General features: G+C 39.8%; 1 protein-coding gene across 1 annotated transcript; it reads left to right on the forward strand.

Annotated features, from left to right (window-relative positions):
- Positions 1–13021: 13021 nt before the first annotated feature.
- On the forward strand, positions 13022–14181 carry LOC138372883 (zinc finger protein 853-like; the record flags this gene model as incomplete). Its single annotated transcript, XM_069338558.1, has 1 exon — positions 13022–14181. A coding segment is annotated over one exon (642 nt), but the record flags the coding sequence as incomplete, so codon positions are not given.
- Positions 14182–16347: the final 2166 nt, after the last annotated feature.

A 16347-nucleotide genomic window follows, 5' to 3' on the forward strand; every position in this document is an offset into this window, starting at 1 on the left:
TACCGCGATAGCAGGCGGCTTGATATCTGCGAGGCACTACACATTAAGACGTCGACACCAGCAATCAACAGCCAATTAATGCACAACTATATTCTACCCACTTCAAAACTCTGCACCAATATAGAAGCATCAAGAAATATGGGCCAATAGGCCCGCTGCAGTTACTTCCATTCTTCCCTTTAACTTACAAAATATTATACCCATTGTTTCGTGTTCTGTCTTGTGTTGAAAGTTTGTTTTCACCTCATCCAAAACTGTTGTAACATATCACCTCACCCAAATGCAGGTATAAAATTGAATCTGTTTGAACTCTGTTCAGTTATAGTTGTGTGTGTGTAAACTAAAGTCTCTGAAAATGTAATAAGTTTTACGAAACGGGTTCAAGTGTCGCGTCAGACTAGAAATAAAAATGAATTTTGGAGAATTGATTTTTCAGTTACCATCAAGAGTGTAAAGAAATATAAGAAACATAGAGAAAATTCGTGTTAGAATTATTAATCTTACTTTTTCGGTCATATTTAATAAAATATGTCTACAGGAAAGACTGCTACCAAAATATACTAATATATATATATATATATATACATATACATATACATATATATATATATATATATATATATATATATATATATATATATATATATATATATATATATATATATATATATATATATATATATATGACAATGTCAGACCACGGAGGAAAAAATGAAACAGGAATTTCCTTAAGTACTTTCGTATATTAATACATCTTCAGAAGGAGTCAACTCCTTCTGAAGATGTATTAATATACGAAAGTACTTAAGGAAATTCCTGTTTCATTTTTTCCTCCGTGGTCTGACATTGTCATATTTTGAATCACGTGTTTACTTTCGTGATATACACACACACACATATATATATATATATATATATATATATATATATATATATATATATATATATATATATATATATATATATATATATATATATATTTTTTTTTTGATAATAGGGAAGGGAGTACCACCTCTGGCTGGAAGAAGGGGGACCCATAGCCTCGGAGGAAACCACACATAACGCATTGGAGGGAATGTAGGTCCCCTCCAATACAGTTTCTGTGTGCTTTTCTCCTACCACCCCCTTCCCTTTTTTTTTTCCTTTATTGTGTATTTAAAGGTTACAAAACATACAAGACAAATGCCTAAAGGTTATGGATCTCTTGAAGCTCCTCCGCTTCTGGACAGGAACCGAGGACGCAGCAAGCATTTCCCCTCTGGATCGCCACACTGAGACACTGAAATAAAAAACTGGAAGCCCTTGGGTCTCTGGTGACGTTAATGAGCCTGGAACCCAATTCCTTGAGAAATCCCAAGGCACTCTTGCCCCAGGGGCCATGCGTCTCAGACGCTATGGGAACAAAGAGGTATTGACCTTCCAGTCGCCTGTACTTGAGTGATTTTGCTGTTTCCCTGTGGTTGGCCGCCCCACCTGCTTGATCAGCTCCGAAGTGTACATAGGTGTCAGCCAGGGTGGATACACATGTGTTGTCCCACACCAACTGTCTACCCTCCTTCCATGGGTATATGGTGATGCCATCAGGGCGAAGTGCGGGGAAATCCGGGTTTTGGACCCCTAGGATGCGAGGTTCTCTCTCCGCTGGGCACCCAGCTGAGACGAGGCTTCTCTTGATGATGTCATTGACCTCGTTGTGTCTTGCATGCCAGCCCTTTGTGCTTCCGCAATGCAACCCATGCTGTCCGTATTGGTCTGCTTCCACCCTGTTGCAAATACACTTGTATTCTGTGTGAATTGGGGCACCAAGGCGGAGGGCTACTGCTACACGAAGGGATTCTGGATCTAGGCGCGTGCCCATTGCTGACATGGGTACTGCCAGGAGGAAGTCTCCTGCATGGGGGGCACGCACTGCTCTGAGGCGGGCTTTCTCCTTGTATGATGTTGCGACGCTGAGCATGGCATCAGCTACTTTTTCCACTAGAGGGTGGTCCCAGCCGGACTGTTTGTGTTGTTTTGTTGGCTCTATAATGGTTGCTGGGGCTGCAAGAACATCCCCCTGATTTGAACATTCAGTGAAAGCAGGATCGTGTATTCCTGCTGAATCCCTCAGGGTTGCAGGTAAAATATCTCTGACGAGGTCGTGCGATGCATGAGAGGAGGAAAGGAAGGCTGGTAGAGCAATTTGGGAGGCTGTGCGGACACCAAGGCCGCCGAGTCTTACAGGAAGGGTTGCTTGCTCCCACTGAGAGTCGTCCAATGGCAGGTTCAGGACTTTCACCAGCATGGACCTCAGAAGGGTGTCATACACATTTAACTTAGGGCTGCTGTAGGATGGAGAACATCTCAGAAAGTAGGTCAACTTAGGGAGAGACAGGCATCTTGTAAGGAGAAAGAGAGCATCATGGGCATCAATCTTGTCAATCCTGTCCTGCATTCTCTTTAGGTCAGTGATTTTTGCAACCAGGACCTCCTCGATTGCTCGTGGGCCAATGGGGGCACCCAGGAGAGTGCAGTCCGGTGGCTCAACAACGAGAATGTCTGGAAGAACATTTTGTATTTGCCCAGTGATGTCTGGGTTGCGGGAGATTATTTCACATTTGGATGCATTGAGAATGAGGCCTAAGGCTGCTCCCTGCTCCTGGATTTTCCTTATATCCTCCAAAATGGTTTCCGGAGTTCCAGCTAGAGTGCCATCATCCAGGTACCAGATGTTTAGCTCGCTTGTCAGACTATCAGTGACCTCTTTGATAGCTAGGCAGAAAAGGAGGGGGGCTAAGGGGTCACCTTGTTGGACACCTTCACAGGAGTTTATTTCATGCTCCCCAAAAAGAAGCTTAGAGTCCCCCCCGTAGCACGATCGGATGAATGGGTAAAGGGGACGGAAATGGTTGTGTACAGCCCTGAGGACAGCGTCTCGTCTGACTTGATTGAAGGCATTTTTGAAGTCAAGCTTTACAAGTGCCTTCTGGTCCGGGAGATCAGCAATGTAAGCCCGCGCTGCATGTGCTGCAGCTTCACAACCTAGGGGGATCCCAAACCCGAGCTGATGAGGTTTCAGCAAGGTGACTGCTTCCTGGCTGATAGATCTCACTGCAGCCTTAGCTACAAGGCGTCGGAGGGTATTGCCAACGGCAATAGGCCTGATACCCCTATCCTTCTTCTTTAGAGCACAGAGTGCTGCTCCATAAAAGACAGGCCTGATGTCCTCAGGGATGCCGCCAGCCAAACACATGTTGGAGAATCTGGTAAGTTCCACTAGAAGATCCTTTGCAGCATCTCCAAGCACCGGGTTCAGCATATGTGTGCTTCCACCACATATATATATATATATTATTAAATATGACCGAAAAGGTAAGATTAATAATTCTAACAAGAATTTTCTCAATCTTTCGTACATTTCTTTTCACTGTTGGAGGTAAATCAAAAATCAATTCTCCAAAATTCATTTTTATTTCTAGTCTGACGCGACACGAGCGCGTTTCGTAAAACTTATTACATTTTCAAAGACTTTAGTTTACAAATACACAACTGAATAGAACTTACGCATCTCCGATTTTAAATCTACATTTTAGTGAGGTAGATGGGGTGAGGTGGCATTAATAGGGTATTAATTTCATCAACACAAGACAGAACAAGAGGTGGCATTAATAGGGTATTAATTTCATCAACACAAGACAGAACACGAAACAATGGGTATTGAATAGAAGTGTTTGTAGAAAGCCTATTGGTCCATATTTCTTGATGCTTCTATATTGGAGCGGAGTCTTGAGGTGGGTAGAATATAGTTGTGCATTAATTGGCTGTTGATTGCTGGTGTTGACTTCTTGATGTGTAGTGCCTCGCAAACGTCAAGCCGCCTGCTATCGCTGTATCTATCGATGATTTCTGTGTTGTTTACTAGGATTTCTCTGGCGATGGTTTGGTTGTGGGAAGAGATTATATGTTCCTTAATGGAGCCCTGTTGCTTATGCATCGTTAAACGCCTAGAAAGAGATGTTGTTGTCTTGCCTATATACTGGGTTTTTTGGAGCTTACAGTCCCCAAGAGGGCATTTAAAGGCATAGACGACGTTAGTCTCTTTTAAAGCGTTCTGTTTTGTGTCTGGAGAGTTTCTCATGAGTAGGCTGGCCGTTTTTCTGGTTTTATAGTAAATCGTCAGTTGTATCCTCTGATTTTTGTCTGTAGGGATAACGTTTCTATTAACAATATCTTTCAGGACCCTTTCCTCCGTTTTATGAGCTGTGGAAATGGAGACAGCTAACACAACACCTATACCCCCTATTAGACTATTTTACAGGAACTTCTTTTCCACAGCTCATAAAACGGAGGAAAGGGTCCTGAAAGATATTGTTAATAGGAACGTTATCCCTACAGACAAAAATCAGAGGATACAACTGACGATTTACTATAAAACCAGAAAAACGGCCAGCCTACTCATGAGAAACTCTCCAGACACAAAACAGAACGCTTTAAAAGAGACTAACGTCGTCTATGCCTTTAAATGCTCTCTTGGGGACTGTAAGCTCCAAAAAACCCAGTATATAGGCAAGACAACAACATCTCTTTCTAGGCGTTTAACGATGCATAAGCAACAGGGCTCCATTAAGGAACATATAATCTCTTCCCACAACCAAACCATCGCCAGAGAAATCCAAGTAAACAACACAGAAATCATCGATAGATACAGCGATAGCAGGCGGCTTGACGTTTGCGAGGCACTACACATCAAGAAGTCAACACCAGCAATCAACAGCCAATTAATGCACAACTATATTCTAACCACCTCAAGACTCCGCTCCAATATAGAAGCATCAAGAAATATGGACCAATAGGCTTTCTACAAACACTTCTATTCAATACCCATTGTTTCGTGTTCTGTCTTGTGTTGATGAAATTAATACCCTATTAATGCCACCTCTTGTTCTGTCTTGTGTTGATGAAAAAATACCCTATTAATGCCACCTCACCCCATCCACCTCACTAAAATGTAGATTTAAAATCGGAGATGCGTAAGTTCTATTCAGTTGTGTATTTGTAAACTAAAGTCTTTGAAAATGTAATAAGTTTTACGAAACGCGCTCGTGTCGCGTCAGACTAGAAATAAAAATGAATTTTGGAGAATTGATTTTTGATTTACCTCCAACAGTGAAAAGAAATGTACGAAAGATTGAGAAAATTCTTGTTAGAATTATTAATCTTACTTTTTCGGTCATATTTAATAATATATGTCTACAGGAAAGACTGCTACCAAAATATATATATATATATATATATATATATATATATATATATATATATATATATATATATATGATCGATGTTCCCTTCGGGAATCTTAATTTTAAGATAAATAGGAAAACCAGGGATATACTGAACATCTTGTATCAGAATCTTTACTTTAAAAAACATAACGTTTCGAATACTTCTCGTATTCATCATCAGATCTAAAAGAAAAAACAGAAATCACAGTCAAATAGCTGGTAAACAAAGAACTCATACTGAATATAATTGCCTATCAAAGAAAGGAAAAAGCTTAAAAAACAAAAACACTTAAGCGCACTTAAAGTGATCAATACAAATAAAACTTATTAACTGTCACATATATTAAAACTAACTTAAAATCCATTAAACTACAAGATGAAATTTATAACTACTAAAACAAACCATTCTATTAAACTTACGTGAAGTGATCAGAAGTGAAACTTGATACCTAACACATAGATACTAAACACTATAACAAATATTTATATAATGACTACAAATCTACAAAAAATGTATGTAAAATACAAACAGAATAAACGACAATTATAAAGTACTAACCAAAATCTTATAAAAACTCAAATATTAAATAAAATTAAATACCAAAAAATGTATTATATATCCTACATAGAAGATTATATTAATGTGCAATGTTAAGACTTGAAATAAGTAAGAAAGGGCAAAGACATGGTAAACTAAACAAAATTAAACTACCAAAATAAACTAAAAATCAAATTACAGGGCCTACTGTGCACTATACAGTGTACAATTGGACAGCTGAAAGGTTGCTATTCAACAGAGGCCGCAGTTCCTTTATATATAAGGATTCCATTATTCTCAAATCTAACTGGCCATTCATACAAGTGTCCAGAATTTTAAAATCAGATTCCAGCAGAGAATGATCAAACTCATAACAATGGTTTCTAATCTCCGAAAATGCTGGTTTAGATAATGGTAATCCAGTCCTAAAAGATAATCCGCGGTGCTCAAGTATCCTAATCTTAAAGTTCCGAATGGAACTCCCGACATATCCAGCATTACAGCTGGAACAATTATACATATATACGACATTTGAGCACAAGGGGATAGGCACTTTATCTTTAAATTTAAAATAAGAGCCTATGGTATTTGTGTTGACAAAAATAAATCTAAAGTCTACTTGAGGATAACACTGCTGCAACAGTCTCCTCAAACGACTCCTTACAGAAAAGCTAATAGTGCCATAAAATGGTAATTTAATATATTTAAGATCCCTTTCCACTGTAGTAATCCTACACGATGGATGAAACTTCTTATTTAAGAAATTCCTTATAAAAGTATAAACCATATGCACAGGATAACCATTATTTGAAAAAAAATTCACAAGAAAATTAATTTCCTGATCAAAGTTATTCCAATTAGAACATAAAACAAAGGCCCTATTCAGCAGAGTGTTAATAGCATTTTTCTTAATATATATATATATATATATATATATATATATATATATATATATATATATATATATATATATATATATATATATATATATATATATATATATATATATATACATATATATATGCAATTGACGATCACAAAACACTGATCATTTTATGCGGAAAATCCACAAAGAAATATGAAATGAGGTGAACGTTTCGGCTTTGTTAAAGCCTTTGTCAACACCAGACTGACTAAGGAGAAGGGAGAAGGGGGGAAGATATATAGGCCGACACCTGACCAACCCATCCCAAGGGTTGGTCAGGTGTAATTAACCAAAAACAGGTATAGCTTAGCTTAGAATGGTCAAAGAGGATTAAGCGGTCAGAGAATAAGGATGAAAGATTAAAGAAAAGCCTCATGAACACACAATATATGAATATACAATTAAAATGAGACATTGTAAGCCTCTCTATCAGAGTTGTTTCTTAAACTGTTGTGCAATATTATAACTTAAAAATGGATCAAGTTTGTACATTCCAGTACTAACATTAAGAAGATTTGGACACTGACTGATTAGAGCAGACTCAATCAAATTCCGTTCCACGAAATCCCCACAATTGGTAATGCTTTTTGCCCCATTCCAGTTAATATTGTGATCGCATAAACTCGTATGTTGATACAATGCATTAGACGTTCGGGCAGTTCTAATACTATAAGCGTGTTGTGACAACCACAATTGTAAGGACTTTCCTGTTTGTCCAAGGTACACAGAATCACAATCATTGCAGGGAATCGAATACACACAACCTGCTGTATCAGGGGAGTTTTTTATTAAATTGGATTTGATCGTACTATTAGTGAACACCATCTTTTATCCTTATTCTCTGACCGCTTAATCCTCTTTGACCATTCTAAGCTAAGCTATACCTGTTTTTGGTTAATTACACCTGACCAACCCTTGGGATGGGTTGGTCAGGTGTCGGCCTATATATCTTCCCCCCTTCTCCCTTCTCCTTAGTCAGTCTGGTGTTGACAAAGGCTTTAACAAAGCCGAAACGTTCACCTCATTTCATATTTCTTTGTGGATTTTCCGCATATATATATATATATATATATATATATATATATATATATATATATATATATATATATATATATAACTGAAAACTCACACCCCAGAAGTGACTCGAACCCATACTCCCAGGAGCAATGCAACTGGTATGTACAAGACGCCTTAATCCACTTGACCATCACGACCGGACATAATGAGGTGATAGCCGAAGCTATTTGAACCATCCCACCGCCGGCACTCGGATGGTAATCTTGGGCATAGCATTTTACCAAATCACCTCATTCTTTGGGGAACACGTGAGGAACACAAATGCGAACAAGCCTGAATGGTCCCCAGGACAATATGCAACTGAAAACTCACACCCCAGAAGTGACTCGAACCTATACTCCCAGGAGCAACGCAACTGGTATGTACAAGACGCCTTAATCCACTTGACCATCACGACCGGACATAATGAGGTGATAGCCGAAGCTATTTGAACCACCCCATATTGGGGTGGTTCCCCATTGCATATTGTCCTGGGGACCATTCAGGCTTGTTCACATTTGTGTTCCTCACGTGTTCCCCAAAGAATGAGGTGATTTGGTAAAATGCTATGCCCAAGATTACCATCCGAGTGCCGGCGGTGGGGTGGTTCAAATAGCTTCGGCTATCACCTCATTATGTCCGGTCGTGATGGTCAAGTGGATTAAGGCGTCTTGTACATACCAGTTGCGTTGCTCCTGGGAGTATGGGTTCGAGTCACTTCTGGGGTGTGAGTTTTCAGTTGCATATTGTCCTGGGGACCATTCAGGCTTGTTCGCATTTATATATATATATATATATATATATATATATATATATATATATATATATATATATATATATATATATATATATTAGTATATTTTGGTAGCAGTCATTCCTGTAGACATATATTATTAAATATGACCGAAAAAGTAAGATTAATAATTCTTATTAATAGTGTTAGAATTATTAATCTTACTTTTTCGGTCATATTTAATAATATATGTCTACAGGAAAGACTGCTACCAAAATATACTAATATTAAATCGCACGACCCAGCAGCAAGGAATCAAGCCTTCACGATAAAATATCGCCAGGATCTGATTCGTGATCAGATATACAAGGCAGAGAATGAAATCAAAGACAACAAAACGCAACTACTTCATGCTACAAACGAGTGGAGAAATAGCAACATCGACGAAAGTATCCGTACCCGCATTGAACAACACCTCGACATCCTCACAGACCGACATCACCTCAGCACTGAAACAAGGATTATCAAGAAACTAACAACGTTATATGGAGGACCTATGGCAATTCCACGACCAAGAGATGGCTTCCTGAACCTTGCAGGAATTAACCTCACTGAAGACCAAGTCACTCCTAAAACTGGGCATAAACTGTCACGTTATGTCCAGACCGAGTGAGATGGCCCGGAAAGTGGAGTTGGAAATTCTGTTGGACGACATATTCGACCTCGAGACACAAAAGAAGGTCACTACCAAAGATACCTTACAAGCAGAACTTATTGCGGAAGGAGGAAAGAATCGGGGCAATTACAGAAGAACCATACTGTCCCCAGAGCTCAAAGCAGCAGCTAAAAGCCTTCGTGAGAAAAAAGAGATAGTAGTCAGGAGAGGTGACAAGTCGCCTATATACGTCATTCTTAAAAAAGACGAATATCTGGCGAAAATTAACCTCATACTCTCTGACCAAACTAAATTCCAAAGGGTAACGAAGGACACTACAGCCGAATTGAAAGCAAAGGTCAACAAACTGATCGAAACTGTGAACGCCAAGAAATCAGGACTCCACCAGCCAAAAATTATTGGGGAATATAAACCAGGATATGCGTATGAAAATGTCAAGACACACGTGCCTGGAAACCCACTTCGGCCAATCATTAGCCAGATACCCACACCCACGTACAGACTGGCGAAGCGACTCAACGGCCTGCTGACTCCTTATGTCCCTTGCGCCTTCAGCCTGAAGTCTCCAAAGGAATTTGTTGACTTACTGCGGGGCACACGGGCCACAGGGATAAGAGCCTCGTTGGACGTAGAATCACTGTTCACCAACGTACCTGTGGACGAGACAATCGGGATGCTAGCCGACAGAGTGTATCGTGATCCAGCCTGTACTCCTCTTGACATACCAGAAAATATTCTAAGGAAACTACTCCAAGCTTGTACTAAAGAGGCACCCTTCTTGAGCCCGGATGGGCACATGTATAAGCAAGTAGATGGGGTCGCCATGGGTTCTCCCCTAGGTGTCCTGTTTGCAAACTTCTACATGGGTACCATCGAGCAAAAAGTCTTAGTCGACATGAACTTGAAACCGGCCATATACTGCAGGTATGTTGACGACATTTTTACACAGGTACCTGATGTCAGACATCTGCAGGAGCTGAAGGAGGCATTTGAGCAGAGTTCCGTGCTGCGTTTCACTTACTAGATGGAAAAGGATGGGAAGCTGCCCTTTCTAGATGTAACAGTCATGGAAAAGAGCGGAGGTTTCCACACTGCAGTCTATACTAAGGAAACGAACATAGGAATGTGCCTAAATGCCAACAGTGACTGCCCAGACAGGTACAAGAGGAGTGTTGTTAACGCATATGTCGACCGTGCTCTCAGCCACAGCTCAGAATGGAAGCAAGTCGACGAAGAACTCTGTAGGGTAAGGCAGGTCCTAGTCAACAACGGCTTCTCCAATGGTTTCATTGAAGACATCATAAGAAGGAAAGTGAAACGCCATGCAACCTCTGAAGAGACAACTAACACAACACCTATGCCCTCTATTAGACTATTTTACAGGAACTTCTTTTCCACAGCTCATAAAACGGAGGAAAGGGACCTGAAAGATATTGTTAATAGAAACGTTATCCCTACAGACAAAAATCAGAGGATACAACTGACGATTTACTATAAAACCAGAAAAACGGCCAGCCTACTCATGAGAAACTCTCCAGACACAAAGCAAAACGCTTTAAAAGAGACCAACGTCGTCTATGCCTTCAAATGCCCTCTTGGGGACTGTAAGCTCCAAAAAAACCCAGTATATAGGCAAGACAACAACATCTCTTTCTAGGCGTTTAACGATGCATAAGCAACAGGGCTCCTTTTAAGGAACATATAATCTCTTCCCACAACCAAACCATCGCCAGAGAAATCCTAGTAAACAACACAGAAATCATCGATAGATACAGCGATAGCAGACGGCTTGACGTTTGCGAGGCACTACACATTAAGAAGTCAACACCAGCAATCAACAGCCAATTAATGCACAACTATATTCTACCCACCTCAAGACTCCGCTCCAATATAGAAGTATCAAGAAATATGGACCAATAGGCTTTCTACAATCACTTCCATTCAATACCCATTGTTTCGTGTTCTGTCTTGTGTTGATAAATTTAATACCCTATTAATACCACCTCACCCCATCCACCTCACTCAAATGTAGATATAAACAAATCGGAGATGTATAAGTTCTATTCAGTTGTGTATGTGTAAACTAAAGTCTTTGAAAATGTAATAAGTTTTACAAAACGCGCACAAGTGTCGCGTCAGACTAGAAATAAAAATGAATTTTGGAGAATTGATTTTTGAATTACCACCAGCAGTGAAAATAAATGTACGAAAGATTGAGAAAATTCGTGTTAGAATTATTAATCTTACTTTTTCGGTCATATTTAATAATATATATATATATATATATATATATATATATATATATATATATATATATATATATATATATATATATATATATATATATATATATATATATATATATATATATATATTTATATATATATATATATATATATATATATATATATTTATATATATATATATATATATATATATATATATATATATATATATATATATATATATTATATATATATATATAAGTGCATACTGGCAGTCGGTTTTCTTTTAAACATGTCTCATTGAATATGACCGCATATTCTGTATTTACTATCTTCTGATTTAGGGCTTCTATCCCTCTAACTATTTTCCTAGCATCAGGGCTTAGCTGAAAGAGGAGTTCTTCAAAACTCATTTGCGTAATTTCAAGGTGAAGAAAAGAATTGAATTACTAAAGAATGTATTACACTTATTTATACAATTTGCACAACGTTTCGATCCTCCATGGTTCATTCTCAAGTGAAAAGAATTTTCAGGACTGGTTGATTTTATATCAGCACTGGGTCATGTGATAAGACAATAAAGGTGAAAACATTGGGGATACATAAGGGATAAATGGGGGGGTGAAACATAAGAACATAAGAATAAAGATAACTGCGGAAGGCCTATTGGCCCATACGAGGCAGCTCCTATCTACATACAAAGATTAATCCAGTGTAATTGGCCTGTTATGTTGGACATTGTCTTCTGTGTTGGCATCGTTATGTTCTGGTCTTGTCCTTACTCTCATGGTGGGTAGAGTAAATAGTTCCGTGATTTGGGTGTTCATGGTAGGTTGTTCTATTCTTATATGAATTGCTTCAAGAATTTGTAGACAAAACCCAAGATGCAAGAAGATTACAAATTCTTGAAGCAATTCACATAAGAATTGAACAACCTACCATGAACACCCAAATCACGGAACTATTTATTCTACCCACCATGAGAGTTAGGACAAGACCAGAACATAACGATGCCAACACAGAAGACAATGCCCAACATAACAGGCCAATTACACTGGATTAATCTTTGTATATATATATATATATATATATATATATATATATATATATATATATATATATATATATATATATATATATATATATATATATACATATATATATATATATATATACATATATATATATATATATATACATATATATATATATAAATATATATATATATAATATATATATATATATATATATATGTATGTATGTATGTATATTATTGGTAGTCATCTTTCTCTAGACAGGCTATTAAAGATAAGAGAAAGTGTTAAATTTGATCAAAGATTCTGCCACTGATGTAATCTACATATCTTATACTCTTCTTTACGTGAGAAAGCAGTTGAAAAGTTAGGTTTCCGAAATTCATCTTACCGCTTTATATGGCGTGATGCTAAAAGATGCGTTTCATTGTTCCAGTCAACATTCTCAGCGGTGAAGGAAATTTGGAGACAAATATTCTGAGACAACCGCATGTATAGCCGGGAAATGTAAGAGGAAGTGAGAGGCCTCGGCCCATAGGACTTCTGCAGTTTTTTAATTCTATGTTCTCATGACTGCTGGAGCACCGTGTGCTGGAGCAGCGAGTGCTGGAGCAGCGTGTGCTAGAGCAGCGTGTGCTGGAGCAGCGTGTGCTGGAGCAGCGTGTGCTAGAGCAGCGTGTGCTAGAGCATCGTGTGCTAGAGCAGCGTCTGCTGGAGCAGCGTGTGCTGGAGCAGCGTGTGCTAGAGCATCGTGTGCTAGAGCAGCGTGTGCTGGAGCAGCGTCTGCTAGAGCAGCGTGTGCTGGAGCAGCGTGTGCTAGAGCAGCGTGTGCTGGAGCAGCGTGTGCTGGAGCAGCGTGTGCTAGAGCAGCGTGTGCTGGAGCAGCGTATGCTAGAGCAGCGTGTGCTGGAGCAGCGTGTGCTGGAGCAGCGTGTGCTGGATCAGCGTGTGCTGGATCAGCGTGTGCTGGAGCAGCGTCTGCTGGAGCAGCGTGTGTTAGAGCAGCGTGTGCTGGAGCAGCGTGTGCTGGAGCAGGGTGTGCTGGAGCAGCGTGTGCTGGAGCAGCGTGTGCTGGAGCAGCGTCTGCTGGAGCAGCGTGTGCTAGAGCAGCGTGTGCTGGAGCAGCGTGTGCTGGATCAGCGTGTGCTGGAGCAGCGTCTGCTTGATCAGCGTGTGCTGGAGCAGCGTCTGCTGGATATTCTGCCCTGGTGTTGAGGGTGGTAGAGTCTACCTGAGTCTACCTAACTTGCTGTTAAAACATACTTGAGACTGTTTGATAAGTACAGCTTAGGCAATGTCTGTTCTTTTATTGTCCTGTGTATTTATTATTTTGGTGACGTAGGGCCAGCATATCTCTGGTGATGTTGGCTAGCATATCTCTGGTGATGTTGGCTAGCATATCTCTGGTGATCTTGGCTAGCATATCTCTGGTGATCTTGGCTAGCATATCTCTGGTGACGTTGACTAGCATATCTCTGATGTTGGCTAGCATATCTCTGGTGACGTTGGCTAGCATATATCTGGTGACGTTGGCTAGCATATCTCTGCTGATGTTGCCTAACATATGCCTTGGAAGAGAAGTTTTTGTCTTACCTATATACTGTGATCGTTGGGCACCACTCAGATCGCAATTAAATCACAATGCTGATTTGAGTTGGGCGTAATATTCTGAACACCAAAACCGCAGGCCAGAGTGTGGTTGGGTTGACAGTAAAACCCCAGTTGGGCTCCGGTTTGGGGCTTCCAGAACCTCCCAGAAAGCCTCAATAGAGGTCCGGGTTGGTCTTACGTGTGTACCATCGTGGCCGAGTCGGTTAAGGTTAAAGTTAACTGAAAATTATTTTCTGTTAACATATCGCGCCAATGTGATTTCATTGTGATGTAAATATACAATGTTTATTAAATATTTATGGAAATGCTAAATTTATGTTCGTGAACATGTTAAAACATGTAATATAGAGCATTATATGTAATATAGTACATAAAGGAAGAAATACTATATAGGTTTTTAAAGTAAATTTGTGGCGTATAAAATACCCAGGAATGAATGACTTACCAAAAGAAGTACACGAGGCTATTTCTGTGGCATATTTACCGTACCTGAATTTCGCGAGCTTCGATTATTTTTTGGCGAACTAACTTCGCGAATATTAAATTACGCTCATTGGCTTGAAAACAAATTGGCCGGCGCAAAAACAGGGAAAGTTCGTTGTATTGCGTTTGTTCTTGTTTGTCAAGCACTCATTGTTCACTCTTTACCTTGTTTGGTTTTTGTCTGGTGTTAGGCTGTAGGCCTATCACACTCTGGAGTTTGATAGGCCTACAGTTGCTTAGTGACCAACCATCAAGTATACCTAAGTCCGGAACACTGTCCAGGGCTAAAGTATACTCTCAGTGAGTATACTCTTAGCAGTGGGGTATACCTCAGTGAGTATACTCATAAGAGCGGGGTATACCTCAATGAGTATACTCCTAAGAGCGGGGTATACCTCAGTGAGTATACTCCTAGCAGGGGGTATACCTCAGTGAGTATACTCCGAGGAGCGGGGTATACCTCAGTGAGTATACTCCGAGGAGCGGGGTATACCTCAGTGAGTATACTCCTAGCAGCGGGGTATACCTCAGTGAGTTTACTCCTAGTAGCGGGTTATACCTCAGTGAGTATACTCCGAGGAGCGGGGAACACCTCAGTGAGTATACTCCTAGCAGTGGGGTATACCTCAGTGAGTATACTCCTAGCAGTGGGGTATACCTTAGTGAGCATACTCCTAGAAGAGGGGTATACCTCAGTGAGTATACTCCTAGCAGTGGGGTATACCTCAGTGAGTATACTCCTGGCAGCGGGGTATACCTCAGTGAGTATACTCCTAGCAGTGGGGTATACCTCAGTGAGTATACTCTTAGCTGTGGGGTATACTTCAGTGAGTATACTCCTAGGAGCGGGGTATACCTCAGTGAGTATACTTCTAGGAGCGGGGTATACCTCAGTGAGTATACTCCTAGGAGCGGGGTATACCTCAGGGAGTATACTCCTACAGCGGGATATACCTCAGTGAGTATACTCCTAGCAGTGGGGTATACCTCAGTGAGTATACACCTAGAAGAGGGGTATACCTCAGTGAGTATACGCCTAGGAGCGGGGTATACCTCAGTGAGTATACGCCTAGGAGCGGGGTATACCTCAGTGAGTATACTCCTATGAGCGGGGTATACCTCAGTGAGTATACTCCTAGCAGTGGGGTATACCTCAGTGAGTATACTCCTAGCAGTGGGGTATACCTCAGTGAGTATACTCCTAGGAGCGGGGTATACCTCAGTGAGTATACTCCTAGCAGTGGGGTATACCTCAGTGAGTATACGCCTAGGAGTGGGGTATACCTCAGTGAGTATACGCCTGGGAGCGGGGTATACCTCAGTGAGTATACTCCTATGAGCGGGGTATACCTCAGTGAGTATACTCCTAGGAGCGGGGTATACCTCAGTGAGTATACTCCTAGGAGCGGGGTATACTTCTCAGTATATGTGTCCACTTTTACTGTACGTGAATTTTCGTTTGCTTTTAACTTTTCCGATTAAGACAAGTTTTTAATAAATGAAATGATAATAAATAACATGTTATAAAATAGAAATAAACGTGACAGATGAAAGTGGTGATGATAATTTGAAAATTTACTGTAATAGGAATTATACTTATTAATAAGGATTATCATCATGATTATTATTATTATAATAACTACTAAGCATCATTTGTGTTTGTCGAATTACTTTGTTACAAGTGTTAACTACTTTTTTGTAGTAGTTAACAACAATCCAAATGTTGTTTCTTTTAATTAAAAATATCAGTTCCTGAAATATACTGAAACTCTCACCTCGTCCTCCAAACAAAGACCCAAAAGTGA

Source organism: Procambarus clarkii, chromosome 40 (genome assembly GCF_040958095.1).
Source record: "Procambarus clarkii isolate CNS0578487 chromosome 40, FALCON_Pclarkii_2.0, whole genome shotgun sequence".
NCBI classification, from domain to species: Eukaryota; Metazoa; Arthropoda; class Malacostraca; order Decapoda; family Cambaridae; genus Procambarus; species Procambarus clarkii.